The sequence below is a fragment of the Prosopis cineraria genome, unplaced genomic scaffold, assembly GCF_029017545.1.
Source record: "Prosopis cineraria cultivar Desert tree isolate PC_DT_omini unplaced genomic scaffold, ASM2901754v1 PC3, whole genome shotgun sequence".
NCBI classification, from domain to species: domain Eukaryota; kingdom Viridiplantae; phylum Streptophyta; class Magnoliopsida; order Fabales; family Fabaceae; genus Prosopis; species Prosopis cineraria.
In genome coordinates this window covers 45,537,119-45,552,454 of record NW_026555334.1, presented here as the reverse complement: position 1 = coordinate 45,552,454, position 15,336 = coordinate 45,537,119, and the positions used below count along the sequence as shown (strand labels likewise).

General features: G+C 30.2%; 1 protein-coding gene across 1 annotated transcript; it reads left to right on the top strand.

The window, feature by feature from the left end:
* Positions 1-14,353: 14,353 nt before the first annotated feature.
* LOC129306384 (ubiquitin-40S ribosomal protein S27a) lies at positions 14,354-15,130 on the top strand. Its single transcript, XM_054946965.1, has one exon. The coding sequence runs from the start codon at positions 14,484-14,486 to the stop codon at positions 14,952-14,954; it is 471 nt and encodes a 156-aa protein (XP_054802940.1). The 5' UTR covers positions 14,354-14,483; the 3' UTR covers positions 14,955-15,130.
* The last annotated feature ends 206 nt before the right edge of the window (positions 15,131-15,336 follow it).

The following is a 15,336-nucleotide window of genomic DNA, read 5'->3' as shown; positions in this document are numbered from 1 at the left end:
TTTCGGCGGTTCCATGCTTCGTAAAATATAGATGGAGATCATGTAATTTTTACTTAATTGTGATTTAATTTTTAAATTTTAATTTATTACAACTCAGCTTTCAAGTTTCATTTGGCTGTAACTCTCCGAAACTCAAGTACTTCTATTTTTAATAAGGATGAGAATTCGAGCAAATGCGGCCCTTAAAGGCTTGGACTTTAAAACTTAATTATTTAAGATTTGATTTAATTTTAAGATTAGGTCCTTACCTAAAGAGTTTAGAGTTAGGTTCATAAATCTTCTTTTTCAAAAAAAATTAATATTTTAATTTAAATATAATATTTTAAAATTTAACATAAAATAAATCAAAGTCTCACATAAAATTTAATAAAAAATTAAAAGTTTAAATTTAAAATAAAAATTAAAACTTTTATTAATGTAAATATAAATCTTTTTTCTCATCATTTAAAAATATAACATTAAATTACTCATATATAGATCCACTTGTTGAATATGGATGTGAAGGTTTAGTAACAATTATCTCTACAACTTCTTCTCCATCACCAGCAATAAATAGTAATCAAAATGTGTTATTATCAATCAAATTACTCATGGGTAGGGCATGAGCCATAAGTTAGAAATAAGGAATGAGAGGTGTGAGGTTGAGTGGTTGACTAGCTAAGGGTATGAGGGAGAGAGGGGCAAGAAAAATCAAGAGGTGATAGCTTAATTTGAGTTCTTTAATCTTTAGGAAGTCGAGTAAACGTAAAGTTCAGTAGGGTTCCTTTTTCAAATGCAACATTCTACAAAAAAAAATTGATAATAAAATAATAGAGTTTGAAGGACCGCTCGAGTTTGAGCTTCTTTTTACAAAACTTATTAAAATTAAACCCTAAAACTCGGTTATTTTAAAAAATTATAATTTCCAAAATTCGAACCTTTATTTAAATAAGTCATTCAAATTCAGCTTTTATTCCCAACTCTAATTTTTAATCATCTAAAATATTAATTTATATTTTTTAAAAAATAAATTTAGAAGGATCAAATATTTATAATATTTATCAAATTAAAAATTTTGGTAATTTAAAATTAATTGCTAAATGTCAACATAATTTTAATTTTTGTAGTTTTATTTTTAAAATATAAAGATTAATATTTTAAATAGTTAAAAGTTAAAACTATGAAAATTGAGTTAAAAGCTTAAAGTGAGTCAAAATTATAAAAACTAAGTGACATTGAATCAAAATTTAAAAGCTAAATTATAAGTAGGTCAAAATTACATAGATTGAATGATTAATTTTCTCCTATATAGAAGTATTTTGGAGAAAGAAAGTTATGTATTGTAACAAAATAAAATATAAGACTAATTGCATAGAAATTATTAATGTATATAGGAAAAATATAACTTTGAGTTCATATATTTTACTTGCGTTTTGTTATAGGTTCTTATACTTTTATTTTTCAGTATTATAGGTACTTATTATACCATTTATGGAAGGACCCAGGACACTAAAAAATAAAGTATAGAGACTTAGAATATAAAAAAAAATGTAAGTATTTGTAGCAAAATTCGAGCAAAATGTAAGGATCCAAAATTATATTTTTCCACATAAATATTATCTAATTTTAGGTTTATGTACTTTATTTAAGTTTTATTATAGGTCTTCACACTTTTATTTTTTGATATTATAAATACTTATAACACCATTTATGAAAGGACCTAGAATACTAAAAGAATAAAGTGTAGAGACCTAGAATATAAAAAAAATGTGAAGGAATTTATAGTAAAATTCGAGCAAAATACAGAGATTTAAAGTTATATTTTTTCATGTATATATTATCTAATTTATATATTTACATACAACTTATTTAATGTAGATTCTTTTTTTTTTTTGGACTGCTTGAAGTAAACCTGCTGATTTTGCTTTTGATTTATTTTCCTGTAGTGTGTTTTTGTTGCTAGAACTCATTCACAAGTTTAAGTCATGAGCATTTTATCCAATGCGTCTCTTTGAAAATTGCCCCTAATTGTTTAGTCTAGCGTTATTGAAATAACTTCTTGAACGTGCAATATAGAAGTTTATCGATAATGTTAAAGTTTATGGCAATTTATAGTTGCCATGTAATATTTTCTCCGGGCTAAAACAGTAAAGAACACGAGGTCTTTTGATCGGACTCCTTTTTTTAAAAAAAAAAATCCGGGCCAGAGATAATTAAACCAAAAAACAGTGTAGAAGAGTTACAAGGGAAAAATATTACAAAGGACCTAGTGGAAATGATATTTGTTAAAAAAAGATCTTAAAAATTATAATTATTTAGAAGAACCAAATATTAAAATATGAATTTAAAAATATTAGATTGCCCTTAATTAAAATCCTCCGTCTTTCCTGATTATATCTCCCGCGTATTCAATGGTTACTGGTCAATTTGCATTCCTGCATTCCGTATTCTACAAAGAGAATCGGATGTAAAAATTCTTCACGCTTCTCACAAAACTTGACAAGGTAACAACACATATCCTTCAATCTCTAAAACTCCATGACAGTGTCCATACTCTATTTCTTCCTCACCCACCATGTTATCGTCCTTTCTACCAATTGAAATACTTGGCAACACTCATAATCGATTGTGATATAATAGACGTTTAGAGTGTTGAACAATTTATACCATGTTTCTTTTATTCGAGACTGCTTAGGAGAACGTATGATGATTGATTAATTGAACTAGTAAGAACCTAAACTATGTAAACAAGGAAAAAATTTACATGTATTTAGGGAGACAGGGTTTTAATTAAGTGAAGACGCAAGAAAATGGGTCAGAGAAAAGGCATGCGGGCTGACAGATGTTATAATGAAGATTATAATAGTAAATTTTCCTCACCTTGTCCTTCATTCTAATTTTAACTTTTATAGTCCTTTATAACAAACTAGATTTGTACCCGTGCCGATGCACAGGAACAATCAATCATTTAAGGATAATATGAATAACTTGATAAATTCTAGGAGTAGATTAAAAAAAGTGATTTTAATAATTTAACATAATTCAGGCACGTGCGATGATACACTTCACAATCAACTAGGTTCTTGGAATGCTATATTTTGAAGTTAGCAAAGCTTGAAAACATTGATTTTTTATTTAAATAGAAACCAAATCTTCAATAACTTAATATTAATTTTCTTATTACCTAATATTTTGATAAATTTTATATAAAATATATATATATTTTTTTCCTTGTAAAATTCTTTTGAATCAGGTTTTTTATTTTGGTATAAGAATGGGGCGAAGTGCACGCACCTGATTTTTGTGGCTTGATTTGACTCGTTAAACCACATTAATGCTGCACAATATTCACAAATGTATAAGGCTCTCCTTCATCCAATCCAAGTGCACTATATAAGCAAAAAGAAAATAATAACATTCACATAAAGTTCAATAGAAAAATTGTTGATTTATTCCAACTATGTATCCATATGATCGTAATGTTACATTTAATTGACCTTGTTTGAAAGTAACTTCGCATATTGAATTTAAAAACTAAGTTTCCACTCCATTCTTAATCCATGAGATTACTCCTTTTTCAAACTCCCTACCTAGATGTACAAAAATTGAAGAAATTACGTAGCCCATATAAAATAATATAGGATAAAAGAATAAATTAGCCCATGAACTATAGGTTTAGGAGTATTTAGGATTCTGTGTAATATCCTGAAAATTAATCCCTGATTAATTAAGTTAGATGAGAGCAATTAAATGAATTAATGGAATAAATGGTGTGTGGATGAATAGAGAGCACCAATGAACTGATTGAGTTGTGATTTTGCTACTTCAAGATTGGGTCCAAAGTAGAGTTAGATTACTTGGACCTCAAAAGGGAAGAAAAACAAATAAGTGCGAGTTTGTGCTAGATGCCTTGGTGTGTGCATCATACACTGTGCCACAATAGACAAAAGAACATGAGAAGAGCTTTTTATACCACATGTTACAATACATGGTCAAAAATCTAACTTAAGAGGTCATGAATCTAGTTGAAAAACATAAGAGAAACAAAGAAAGAATAAAGAGGAACTCAATAGCTTTGCTAAGGCAAGGGGATTTAAAGGTTTAAGAGTATTTTGAAGCTTGCTGACACCTAAGGTAAGTTTCTTAGGCTTCCTCCTTTCCTTCTTTTTTGATTTTCTTAAGTTTTTGAGTTAGGTTTTCAGTCGTGAAAGTGATGAGTCTAAACTCATTGACTTAAATAGAGTCAATGTGAGTTGTTTAGGTTATTTAAATTTAATAGTTATGATTTTGAGGTTTTGGTTGTTGGAAGGCTATTAATAGCCAAATATAGCCATAAATAGGGTTGTTGAGAGTGTTTAAGTGCCATTAATGTAAGAGCTTAATAAAGCTAATGTGAACTCAAGAAAGTTAATAAACCTAACCAGTAGGCTCATATGCAAGAGATTGAAATTGTGAGAGATTTAAAGTATTGAGTAAAAAAGGTTGTAAATTCATTAATGGTGGTATTGATTATCTAATTAACTGCAAATTGATCATTTTTGGCACCACTCAAGCTCATGTGAGCTTTGGAAGTAGTAGTAATTAAGAGATAAATCTTTAACTTCTAAAAGATTTAAGATAGTCGAGAAAATTATAGTTTATGCTTTGCTTGTTTAATTGTTTATAATTGTTTGTAAATTGTTTTTAAGAACATTAATAAGCTTTTGAAAATGAATACAGTGCAAGTGTGACATAAGGTACGTGATTTATGTAATTTAGATAAAAGTGGATTGGCTTGTGTTGGTATGTGAATAATGTTGAATAGAGTATGTTTATAAAGTAATGTAAAGAAATATGAAAGGTAATAATGTCATGAGTATGGTGTGAGTTTGAGATATACAGGCGATTTGTATAAAATGTGATGTGTTATGATTAATGATGCGATGGATATGATTTATGAAAGGGGTGACATCCTGATTTTTAGATAATAAAAAATTATAAAATTTAGGTTTTATTGAGGATAAAAAAATAATAATAATAGGAATTTATATTATTTGAGGTTATTCGAAAATAATATTATGGTTAGGCATTTAATTATGAATTAAAAATTTAAATTTAAAATCACATAAGAAGTATTTAGTTAAAATATAATTTTAAAATTTAGAATATATAAATAATTTTTTATGTGTGTGTTAGTTAAAAAAAAAGAGAAGGTGGAAGGAACAAAAAAAAAGGTGAAAGGTTATTTTTTTTAGGTCCCACATTGGTTAAATATGGAAAGAAAAAAGGTGTCTCCATGTATAAAAGGAGAAGGTACGTGCGTTAGGAAACATGAAGGACTAAGATACAATTTGAAGGAAATTATAACTTATGGCCCAAGAGTTTAAATAATTAAATTCAAACCTAGAGTTTTGTTTAATATAATTATGGGACCCATAATTTTATTTTTATATTATTTTTTGCCATCTCTCCCTCTCTCCCTCTCACGTTGCTCTACCTTCTGCGCAAGGGATTTGTTTTCTTTTTTTTTTTCAGGTATGCTCCAACTTTCCTGTTTAGATTAACATTTAAAAAATTATTTAGTTACAAAATTAATTTCATAGTTATTTCTTAAATAATATTAGCTTTCTGATGATATAATTATTTTGTATAGTAGAGCAAATATTTTGATTAGAATTTTTCTATAGGATAGTTAATTTGATGATATGATAGATTAAAAATACACGTTGAAGTTTTAAAAATATAATAAATATTATAAAATATTTTTTTTAAGGTTAAAACTCATGTTTAAGAATTTTTGAGTTAAACTCTAGATCTATACGGTTGAATTTATGTTGAATTCGAGATGTAGGGCTAAACCTCTCATTATTAAATATTTATTTAAGTATGAATATATATTTTTAAGGTTATAAAATGCTGATTTGAGGCTTCAGGGTAATTTTAAAATTTTTGATTTATTTTTAGATAAAATTTTTTGAATATAAAAGGATGAAATTGTGATACTAGAGGTGATTTGAGGCTTAAAAATAGTTTATTATGGTGTGATAATTTTAGAAAAAAAATTTGAAAAATTAAATGAGGCATGAACCTTAAATTAGTATTAATGTGGATCTTAAGCCTAAGACTTTCTAACTCTTTAAATTAGAGTCATTTATTAATTTTAATGTAAAATTAATATATAGTATTATAAAATAATTATGTAGATTGTATTGATAAAGAGAGTGGTGAAAAAGGAGTTGTGAAGGGGAACTTGTTGTTCAAGACACAAGTTAACCATTATTAATGTGTTGTGATGGGTGTGTATGTGATTGATTATGTGTTATTTTGTTGCTTGGAAAAATTATGAATTACTAAATACTATTACATACTTGTTTGGAATTATTGCTAAATAGGTCAAAATTTATTTTTGTTTATCATGATGAGATATTATTATTTAGTTATATTCTTGTTTGGATATTTAAATGATGCATGACTTATCAGGGTATTTTAATATATGATATTATTGAGAATTTTTGTTTGGTTAATTATTACTACGTGGTAAGCCCTCATTGGACCCAATGAGTGGTATGTAGCTTGGTCCAACTCACCTTTGGCCAGGTGATTTGGCATCCAGGCATGGTGAAAGGAGGATATAAGGTGTAGTCATGCAATTAAATACTTGTTTGGTTTGATTGAAAATAGTGTTCGGTTAAACGTTTTTGTGTGCCCACTTAGCAATCGCATGATTAGTTACATCCATATGCATCATTACATATTAATTTTTGGTTATTGAGACTTTTAAGTCTCATCCCTCATGGTTAATATTTTTACAAGAGTGAGTTCGGTCGAGAAAGCACCAGATGCGTAACCTTGGTGCATGAGACACCATCTTTTATGTTGCCTCTTATTTTGGATCATGCAATGTATTTAGTGCCAATTTAGGACATACCTTATTTTATGGAGCATATAGACTCTAATTCTTTTTATTAACTGTATTTATTATGATTAAGAGGATCATGTCTGTCCTTCTTGATTCTTGAACTGACTTGAATATCATGTCATGAGGATCCTGTCTGTCCCTCATGGTTCTAATTGATTTTTAGTTCACATAACAATATGAAAAAAATGTATTTAGAAATTGTTTGGGATTCTGCCACCTTAAGATAGGCTTTTATACTAAATGCTGGTTTAAAAATTATCATTTTTTATATGAATTATTTTTATATTATTTTTCGTTAGGTAAAATTTTATTATAAATGTATTTTCAATTATCATGGTAGAGTTTATTCATTATGTTAAATTCTTTCTACTATGATAGGCTATTTGTAAAATATTTTATTAATATGATAAACTCTTTTCTACCATAGTAGAGTTTTGAAAAGAAGTTTAGTTATTTATTATCATGGTAAAAATTTTTCTACCATGATAAGAGTTTGATGATGTAAAAAAATAAAAAGTAATTTCATTGAACTAATAATTTACGAAAAATTGGTTTGAAAATTTTAAGGTGTTACAAAAGGTTGCATGTTTTATATATGATGCACATATATGTTGCAGCAAGAACATGATTGAGATTATGCACGATAGGTGTTAAGCCTGAATTACATTGCATGATCATAAAATGTGGGAATCCGGTTGGGGAGGGGAGTAGAGCTATTAAATCTATATGGTATGGCCCTCATTTGAAACTCAATGGCTTACCTCTACATTTTATCTTCCTACCTGTTTTATGAGGGTCTGTCCCACTTATTCAATAAGGGACTCAAACATAATTAGTTTTCATTTATTCAATGAGAAAGCTAGCTTAAGGGTATGGTACCTCATAATGTGAGATTTATGAAAAATTATTATTTATAAGTGAGTGTAGTAGTTTTGGTTGGGTAACTCCTTACGAGTAGAAGGATTGGGTAGTTTAATCACATGAACAAATTCCTTAGAGAATAGCCCATGGTTTCATATTAGAGGTATTAAGAGAATATAAAGATGGGATTATGCACATCATTTTATGGCCACATGATTGTTATTATCGTGGTCATGCATAACATTGATGGAGGTACATGGCTATTAGTATCGTGTCCCTTGTATAACTTGATGATTGCAAATAATGTGAAATATAACGTATAATTGTGTCCGGCCACATGGTTATTAATATTGTGGTTAAGGATAGTACTTGAAGTAATTGTATACACATGTCATATTATTGTTTTATCACTTGCACTAACATAATTGATTAACTTGTATTTATCTAGGCTAGTTGTACTTTAATTATTGAGTGGCTGCACTTGCTCCTCTCTCTTCAATACTTACAGGAGCGAGCTCGAGTCAAGGCTGAAGGAAAGCATCGAAGCTTTTGGAATGTCATTCCTAATTGTAGTACGCCTTCATTAATTTAGTTATAATGCGTGTTTGAATTGATAATGCTAATTAAAAGTTGCATTCTTTTATATTACTCGCACTATTTATAGTGAATGTTGAAAATTGTATTTTAAGCTATAGGTTGCATATGCTATGAATGTGAGCATTTAGAAAGAGTTAAAATATTAGTGCAAGTAAAGAAAATGTGTAAATGCAATATTATGATAATTATTATGATGGTTTATGTAAAATTTGACTCCCCCTGTTATTTTTTATATTAAAGGGTTGAATATTAAAAAGATGTTGTATATGTTATTAGAGTGATATGGTGTTTTGTGTAAGGTTTCCTTTGCTATTTATTAGTTAACTCCAATTTCAAGGAAATCAAATGATTAACCCCAAATAAGAATTTTCAAGTTGTAACATTTATCAAAGTGGAATCCCAAGTTTTTTAAAGTTTTCCAACATGATAAAACACCTTTATGTATATAAATCAAAGTGCAAATGGTATGTGGAAGCATGTGGTCTTTTATGAGTCAAAGCATTTGCATAATAAGTAGAAGCAACAAAACAGTGTAGGAAAAAGAAACATGTGCTGTGGCACAAGCGTCTTTGTGCCATGAATTGTAGCTCAGGTGCCACGCACCGCGACGCATTGCACACATTTGACAGCATTATTGCTGTCATTTGACAGCTGCAATAGTAAACTTTCAACATGTCTCATTTCTTCATTCGACATTTGATTGAGGCAATCTAGATGTCTACACAGAGCTTTCTCCTAATTTTAGCTAATGATACTGATTTTACAATCATAACATTTTACAATAAAAAATTAGGCACCCATTTCAAAACTTTCTCCTTTTTAATCATATTATATAACTTGGGTGTCCAATACACGTTTTAAGTGTCAAAAGCCAAATTTACACCTTAAACCATATTTAATAGACTATATCGAACCTGTGTAGTACACCATATCATTAATTCATCACATTAAACATATTTTCAATGCTTAACCCCTTCAATCACAAGAATAGAAAGGGCAGTCTTAAATGCATAATCATCATAGTTATTTAATAACAATCACATTCCTCTCACTCCTTACTTGCACTAATACTTTGGCTCTTTCCAAACTCACAATTAATATATATACATCCTAGGGCTTAAAATACATAATTTGATTCAACATTCTCATTGTACGAGTAAACCAAAAGCATGTATTTTCTTAGTTCGCAATATCATGCAATTTATACACATAATAATCAAAATGGAAGTGCGGCCTACTGGTAGGATAGTAATGCTATGCCTTAATCCTGATCCACTGAACTAGCTCCTATAATATTGAAAAGAAAGGGATGAGTACAAGCACTCTGTAACTAAGATTTATCTAACTTATACTGATGCACGTTAATTAATTTAAAAGAAAGTGGCAAAACATTATCATACTCAAATCAAATTAACATATTCAAGCTCATATTTGTATTTTTCATTATTAATGACATAAATTGATGAAATAATACCATGAAAATTAATGTTCATAATAATAATACAAGTTTAATCACATTATTTTATCTTAAAGGACGCAATATAGATAACCAGGTATCCTTTTTATCACAATATGCATGATTGTACCTCCCTTATAACTTCTTTATGACTCTGACATGAAACCGTGGGCTATAACACATTGGGAACATCTATGAAATAAGACTACCTAGCCATTCATGTGTGAGGGGCTACCCGATCAATATTGCCTAACTTGTGGGTTACAGTTTTTCTCAAATCTCACACTATGAGATGTCATTCTCTTTAAACTAGCTCATCATCGAACAAGTGTAAATATTAGTTAGGTTTGAGTCCTCATAGAACAAGTAAGACAGTCCATCGTTAAACAAGTGGGACGATAAGTATAAACAAATCCAGGCAAACCATTAAGTTCTAATAGTAGCCTTACTATGTGAATTTTAATTCTCTACTCTTCTACTTAGATGAACTCCTGCCTCTCATGAGCATACAATGCATAAAAATGCAATATTACACAGTATGTAAAATACTCAATTAACAGTGTGCTTAACGTTATCATAGAACTCATGCCACATGCGGTTAATACACAAACACATAACAAATAATCATTGAACTCCCTATTTTATACATCATTAAACTCTATATAAATTACATCATTGAACTCCCTAAATACTATTTTATTGAACTTCACACTAACAAAATCATTTAACTCCACAAAAAGCATAATATTTGATTTTTAAATATTTTATGCCATACTCATATTTCAAATAATTTTACATGCTTCAATTAATATATAAAAGCACATAAAGAATTCTCCTGGTTACCTTAAATTTTTGAAAAGTCAAAAGTTTACCCCTCAATTTACCACTTCTAAAGCCTTCACAATGCTTGAATACTACCAAATATGTTCATACTACATTTAATTACAATATAAGTCATCAATGTCCCTTTTTAAATAATTATCAATATCTATCTCTACACTTTAATACTTTCTCGATTCAATATCATTATATATAAAGGTATCCACAAGGTTTATTAGCTTTCTTTAACTTCGTTAACTTCATTGAACTCCTAAACAATTATTAATGGAATCACATTACTCCATCTACCTCATTAATGGTGGAATTTCAAATATTTTTGACTTTTAACAACCACAAATGCATAGAGTCATAAATAATAGGTTTAAATAACCTAAACAACTCCTATTAACTTTATTTAAGTCAAAAGGTTTAAATTCATAACCTCTATGAACCAAAAATTAACTTTCTCAACTAAACCCTAACTTTTATATTCAAGAAAAATAGAAGAGGAAGAGAGATTTAAGCTTAAAAAACCTACCTCTATTATTTAGAAGCTCCAAAGTACTCCTAATACTTAAATCCTTCAAGCCCTAACAGAGGCTTCCATGAGCTTCTTAGTTCTCCCTTTTGCTTTACCTCTATTTCCCTTTAGTTTCACAACTTTATTTATGCAAAAATGCTACCGTGTGTCGTGGCATGTGATACAGAGAGAGATGTTTATGCTTTGATTGGCCTGTGTGCCATGGCATCTTGTGCATGCGCTAAGGCATATGGCACAAAGCCTTTTCTCTTTGTTTTTTTTCACTTTTTAATATCCAAGTGGCCAGACTTTCTCTAGACTTAATCCTAGGGTTAAAATCACAACCCATAACAACTGTTAGTTTTTTATAACCATGCACCATATTAATTTACTCAATTAACTGCATTTATTCAACTAATTAGGGGGTTAAATTCTCTAAGATGTTACATTTTGTATAAGTTATATTGAGTCTGGTCGAGGGATAGTTGTGAGCTTCCAGCACTTGATTATGATTTTGGATGTCTTAATTGTAATTTATGCGTGAAGAGGAGTGAGTTTGCAAGTGGATTTCTAACTTTTGATTGATAAATGAATTGTGATTGAAACTAATACCATTAACTAGAGCTTTGAAAGAGCTTATTGTCACCTAAATTACTTTAATCAGATGTCGGACGGAAATTCAAGGCTTGTTGGAAGTTTTCCCTTATTGCTGTCAAATGACATCAACAGTTCTATCAATTCTCTGTAATGTGTTGCAGCGCATGGTATAGAGAGAAGCAAGCCATGATGCGTATGCCACAAGCCACGACACATCCCCCTGTTTTTATATTGAAGGATTGTTTTTCAACTTAAATGCAAATGCTTTAAAACTAATCGGTATTCTATGCTTCCATGAATATTTCTACTCTAACTTTGACTTATAAAGTTTAATTATTATGTTTTAAAAGCTTGAAAACCTTGGATCTCATTTCTAAATATTTTGACTTTTGAATAACCGTAGAGGTTTTCTAATATAAGGGTAATTCTTTTAGGTTAAATCCATGATTACCTTTAGAGTATGTAGTTAAGCATTGAATAATAATGGCAACCTTACATCTAAAACTAATTTTTGGTATGATATTCCTATTCAAATTTTAAAAACAGTACAATCTAGCTTTTACCATTAACAAAGGTTAACTTTAATCATTAATTAACTAAAAAATGATAGGAAATAACTCTAGAAATTACAAAAGAGACCAAAAAATTTATCAATTATTGTATGTGATTTTTGGGTTATTGTTTATAATTTTTAGATTCCTTAGTATAATATTTTGGTCACTTTATGTCTTTTTATTAACTAATGGTTAGATTTAATTTTTATTAATAGTAGGGATTAGATTGCAGTATTTTAAAAAGTTAAAGGAGAGCATTACATCAAAAATAAGTTTAAAGTCCCAAATGCTTCTAAATCTATAGTTTAGGGCTACATTATTATTTAACAATAATAAAAAGACTAAAAAAATGTATCATAAGAGCATAAAACATAAGAAGTAATAGGTAAGGGCATCATTAATTTTTTTTATGTTAAATGATGAAATTATGAAAATAATAAAAAATTATGCTTATTCTAATTATAGAAACACGTTAAGGGTTTCATTTCTGAACTTTTGTACATATGCCTCCTCAATTTATTTTGAGTAATATTATTTTTTTAAAATAATTGAAGGAAGAAGTAGCATGGGCATGAAAGGAGGAAAAGGTTTCCCTAGAAAGCTGCTTGAGATCGTATTCAACCTAAATTCACTTACTCTAATGGGGGCAATCCTTGTCACAGAACATGCCTTTTTGGTTGCAACTCTTTGGATTTAACTATATATACTTCGAGAGATTGCAAGAAATCAAAAGAGGTTTAGTTAAAATTATTCGAACAATTTAAAATTAACACATTCTTTTCTCTTCATTTACAAGATTGGTTAATTTGGAATGTCGATAATGATGTAGACAATGCTTGGGCAAGGAAGATTTCTTGGCAGAGACTCTTTGACCATGTGTGTTAGAACATCTGGAAAGAAAGATGCAAAAATGTCTATTCCAAAGAAGACAATCATGATAGAGACATTGTTTTCACCGGTAGTTAGGATATTAGGGATCAATACCTCTAATATAAAAGTGACTTTTTGACTTAAAACAACGATATAACTAAAGCTAAATGAATCCCCCTAAGGAATGATGGGTTAGGTTAGATATAGATGGCTTAGTCAACTCCCTTAATGCAGCCTCTTGTGGTGATCTCATCCAGAACAAACAAGGCAATTGGATTAAAGGCTTCTCCAAATGTCTTGAATATCATTCGAATACAGCAATTGAATTTATGGGTATTTTGGAATGACTTGACATCTGTTGGGCTAAAAAGCTTAACAAAGTTAATGTCTACTTTGATTCTACTGAAGCTCTCTCATTAATTTATAATGAGTTTTTTACCAATCACCCACTTTCTACTACTATCAATGAAATTAGATATCCCATTATGTGAGACTGCACTGTTATCTTTGATCATGTTTTTAGAGAAGCGAACAAATGCATAGATTGGTTAACCCATCAAGCCTCTACTGATAATTTCAATGGCATAAGAAAGAAGGGCATCCTAGAGACATGGAAAAATGAGAAGGGGAGCTCAGACGATTTGGGAAGAATTGAAAGGGTAGGGTTGGAAATTTACTGTTAAATGAATAGTAAAAAGTGCAATACAAAAAAAAGAAAGAAGTGAAGTATCGAGCACCAATATTATTTTTAAAAATAGCAAGGGCAAAGAGGAAAACCCATTATATATATATATATATATAAAGACAACTAGTACACTTTACAAAATGTAAGATATTAAGGGGCTGTTTATTTGGAGGGGAGAGGGGTGGATTTTACCTCCCTCCCTCTTTGACTTGAAAAATTGGAGGGAATTAAGAAAGAAGGGATAAAATTTGTCACACCTTAATTGATATGCCATCCATGATAAGTTTAAAAGATGCATAATGTACTTTTTTAATATCTCAATATTAATAAAATAAAAATAAAATTATTTATATATAATTATTTTTTTTTTTCTCTTGAACCAAACGAAGTAACACTAAAATCCTCCTCTTTCTTCAATCAAACGCAACCTGATAGGTTTTAGATTCAGCTCTCTAATATTCCCCAGTCACAGGGACAATCTCGTAATTACAGGCCGCATCCCCACACCCCACTCCCCGGCCCCGCCCCCGCAACAAAGCCCTAAAAATCACAATCCCCTTCATCCCTTCCGCTAACCCTCGCCGAAGCCCAGAGAGCTAAATCCCCCACATCTGACAGGCACCATCACTCCCTATCTGCATCCGAAGATGCAGATCTTTGTGAAAACCCTTACAGGCAAGACGATAACCTTAGAGGTTGAGTCGTCAGATACAATTGATAACGTGAAGGCCAAGATCCAAGACAAGGAAGGCATTCCTCCTGACCAACAGCGCCTCATCTTCGCTGGCAAGCAACTCGAGGATGGACGAACCCTTGCTGACTACAACATCCAGAAGGAGTCCACCCTACATCTTGTTCTTCGCCTCCGCGGTGGTGCCAAGAAACGTAAGAAGAAGACCTACACAAAGCCCAAGAAGATCAAGCACAAGAAGAAGAAGGTGAAGCTCGCTGTCCTACAGTTTTACAAGGTCGATGACTCTGGGAAGGTTCAGAGGCTCAGGAAGGAGTGCCCGAATGCTGAATGCGGAGCTGGCACCTTTATGGCCAATCACTTTGATAGGCACTATTGTGGTAAGTGTGGCCTTACCTATGTTTATCAGAAAGCCGGCGGTGACTGAACGAACTTATTAAGCGAATCTTGTTCCTCAATTACATTTTCTTTGTCATTAGACCGATTTTCAGACGTTATTTTATATTATGTTTTATAATATGTGGTATATTCGAGAGGATTTTCATCTATAAGTTCTGAAACTTGTAGTTTTTTGTGGTTTTCAATTTTATATCCCCTTTAACATTTTTGAGTTTTATTTTGTTTTGGTTTTTCAGTTTCTAGTAAACTTTGTTGTATGGTTCCCTTTCCTTTCATGACCGAATTTCTTTCTCATATAATTTACGCAATTGAAGTCCGGTTATGGTTTATTATGTATGCCATGCCGTTTCTTAGACTAATTGCCATTCGATGGAGTAAGACTTTTGTCACACGTATGACATTATGGATAC

Excerpts from the sequence above, each read along its gene's own strand:
- LOC129306384 (XM_054946965.1), top strand. The coding sequence starts at position 14,484 with ATGCAGATCTTTGTGAAAACCCTTACAGGCAAGACGATAACCTTAGAG.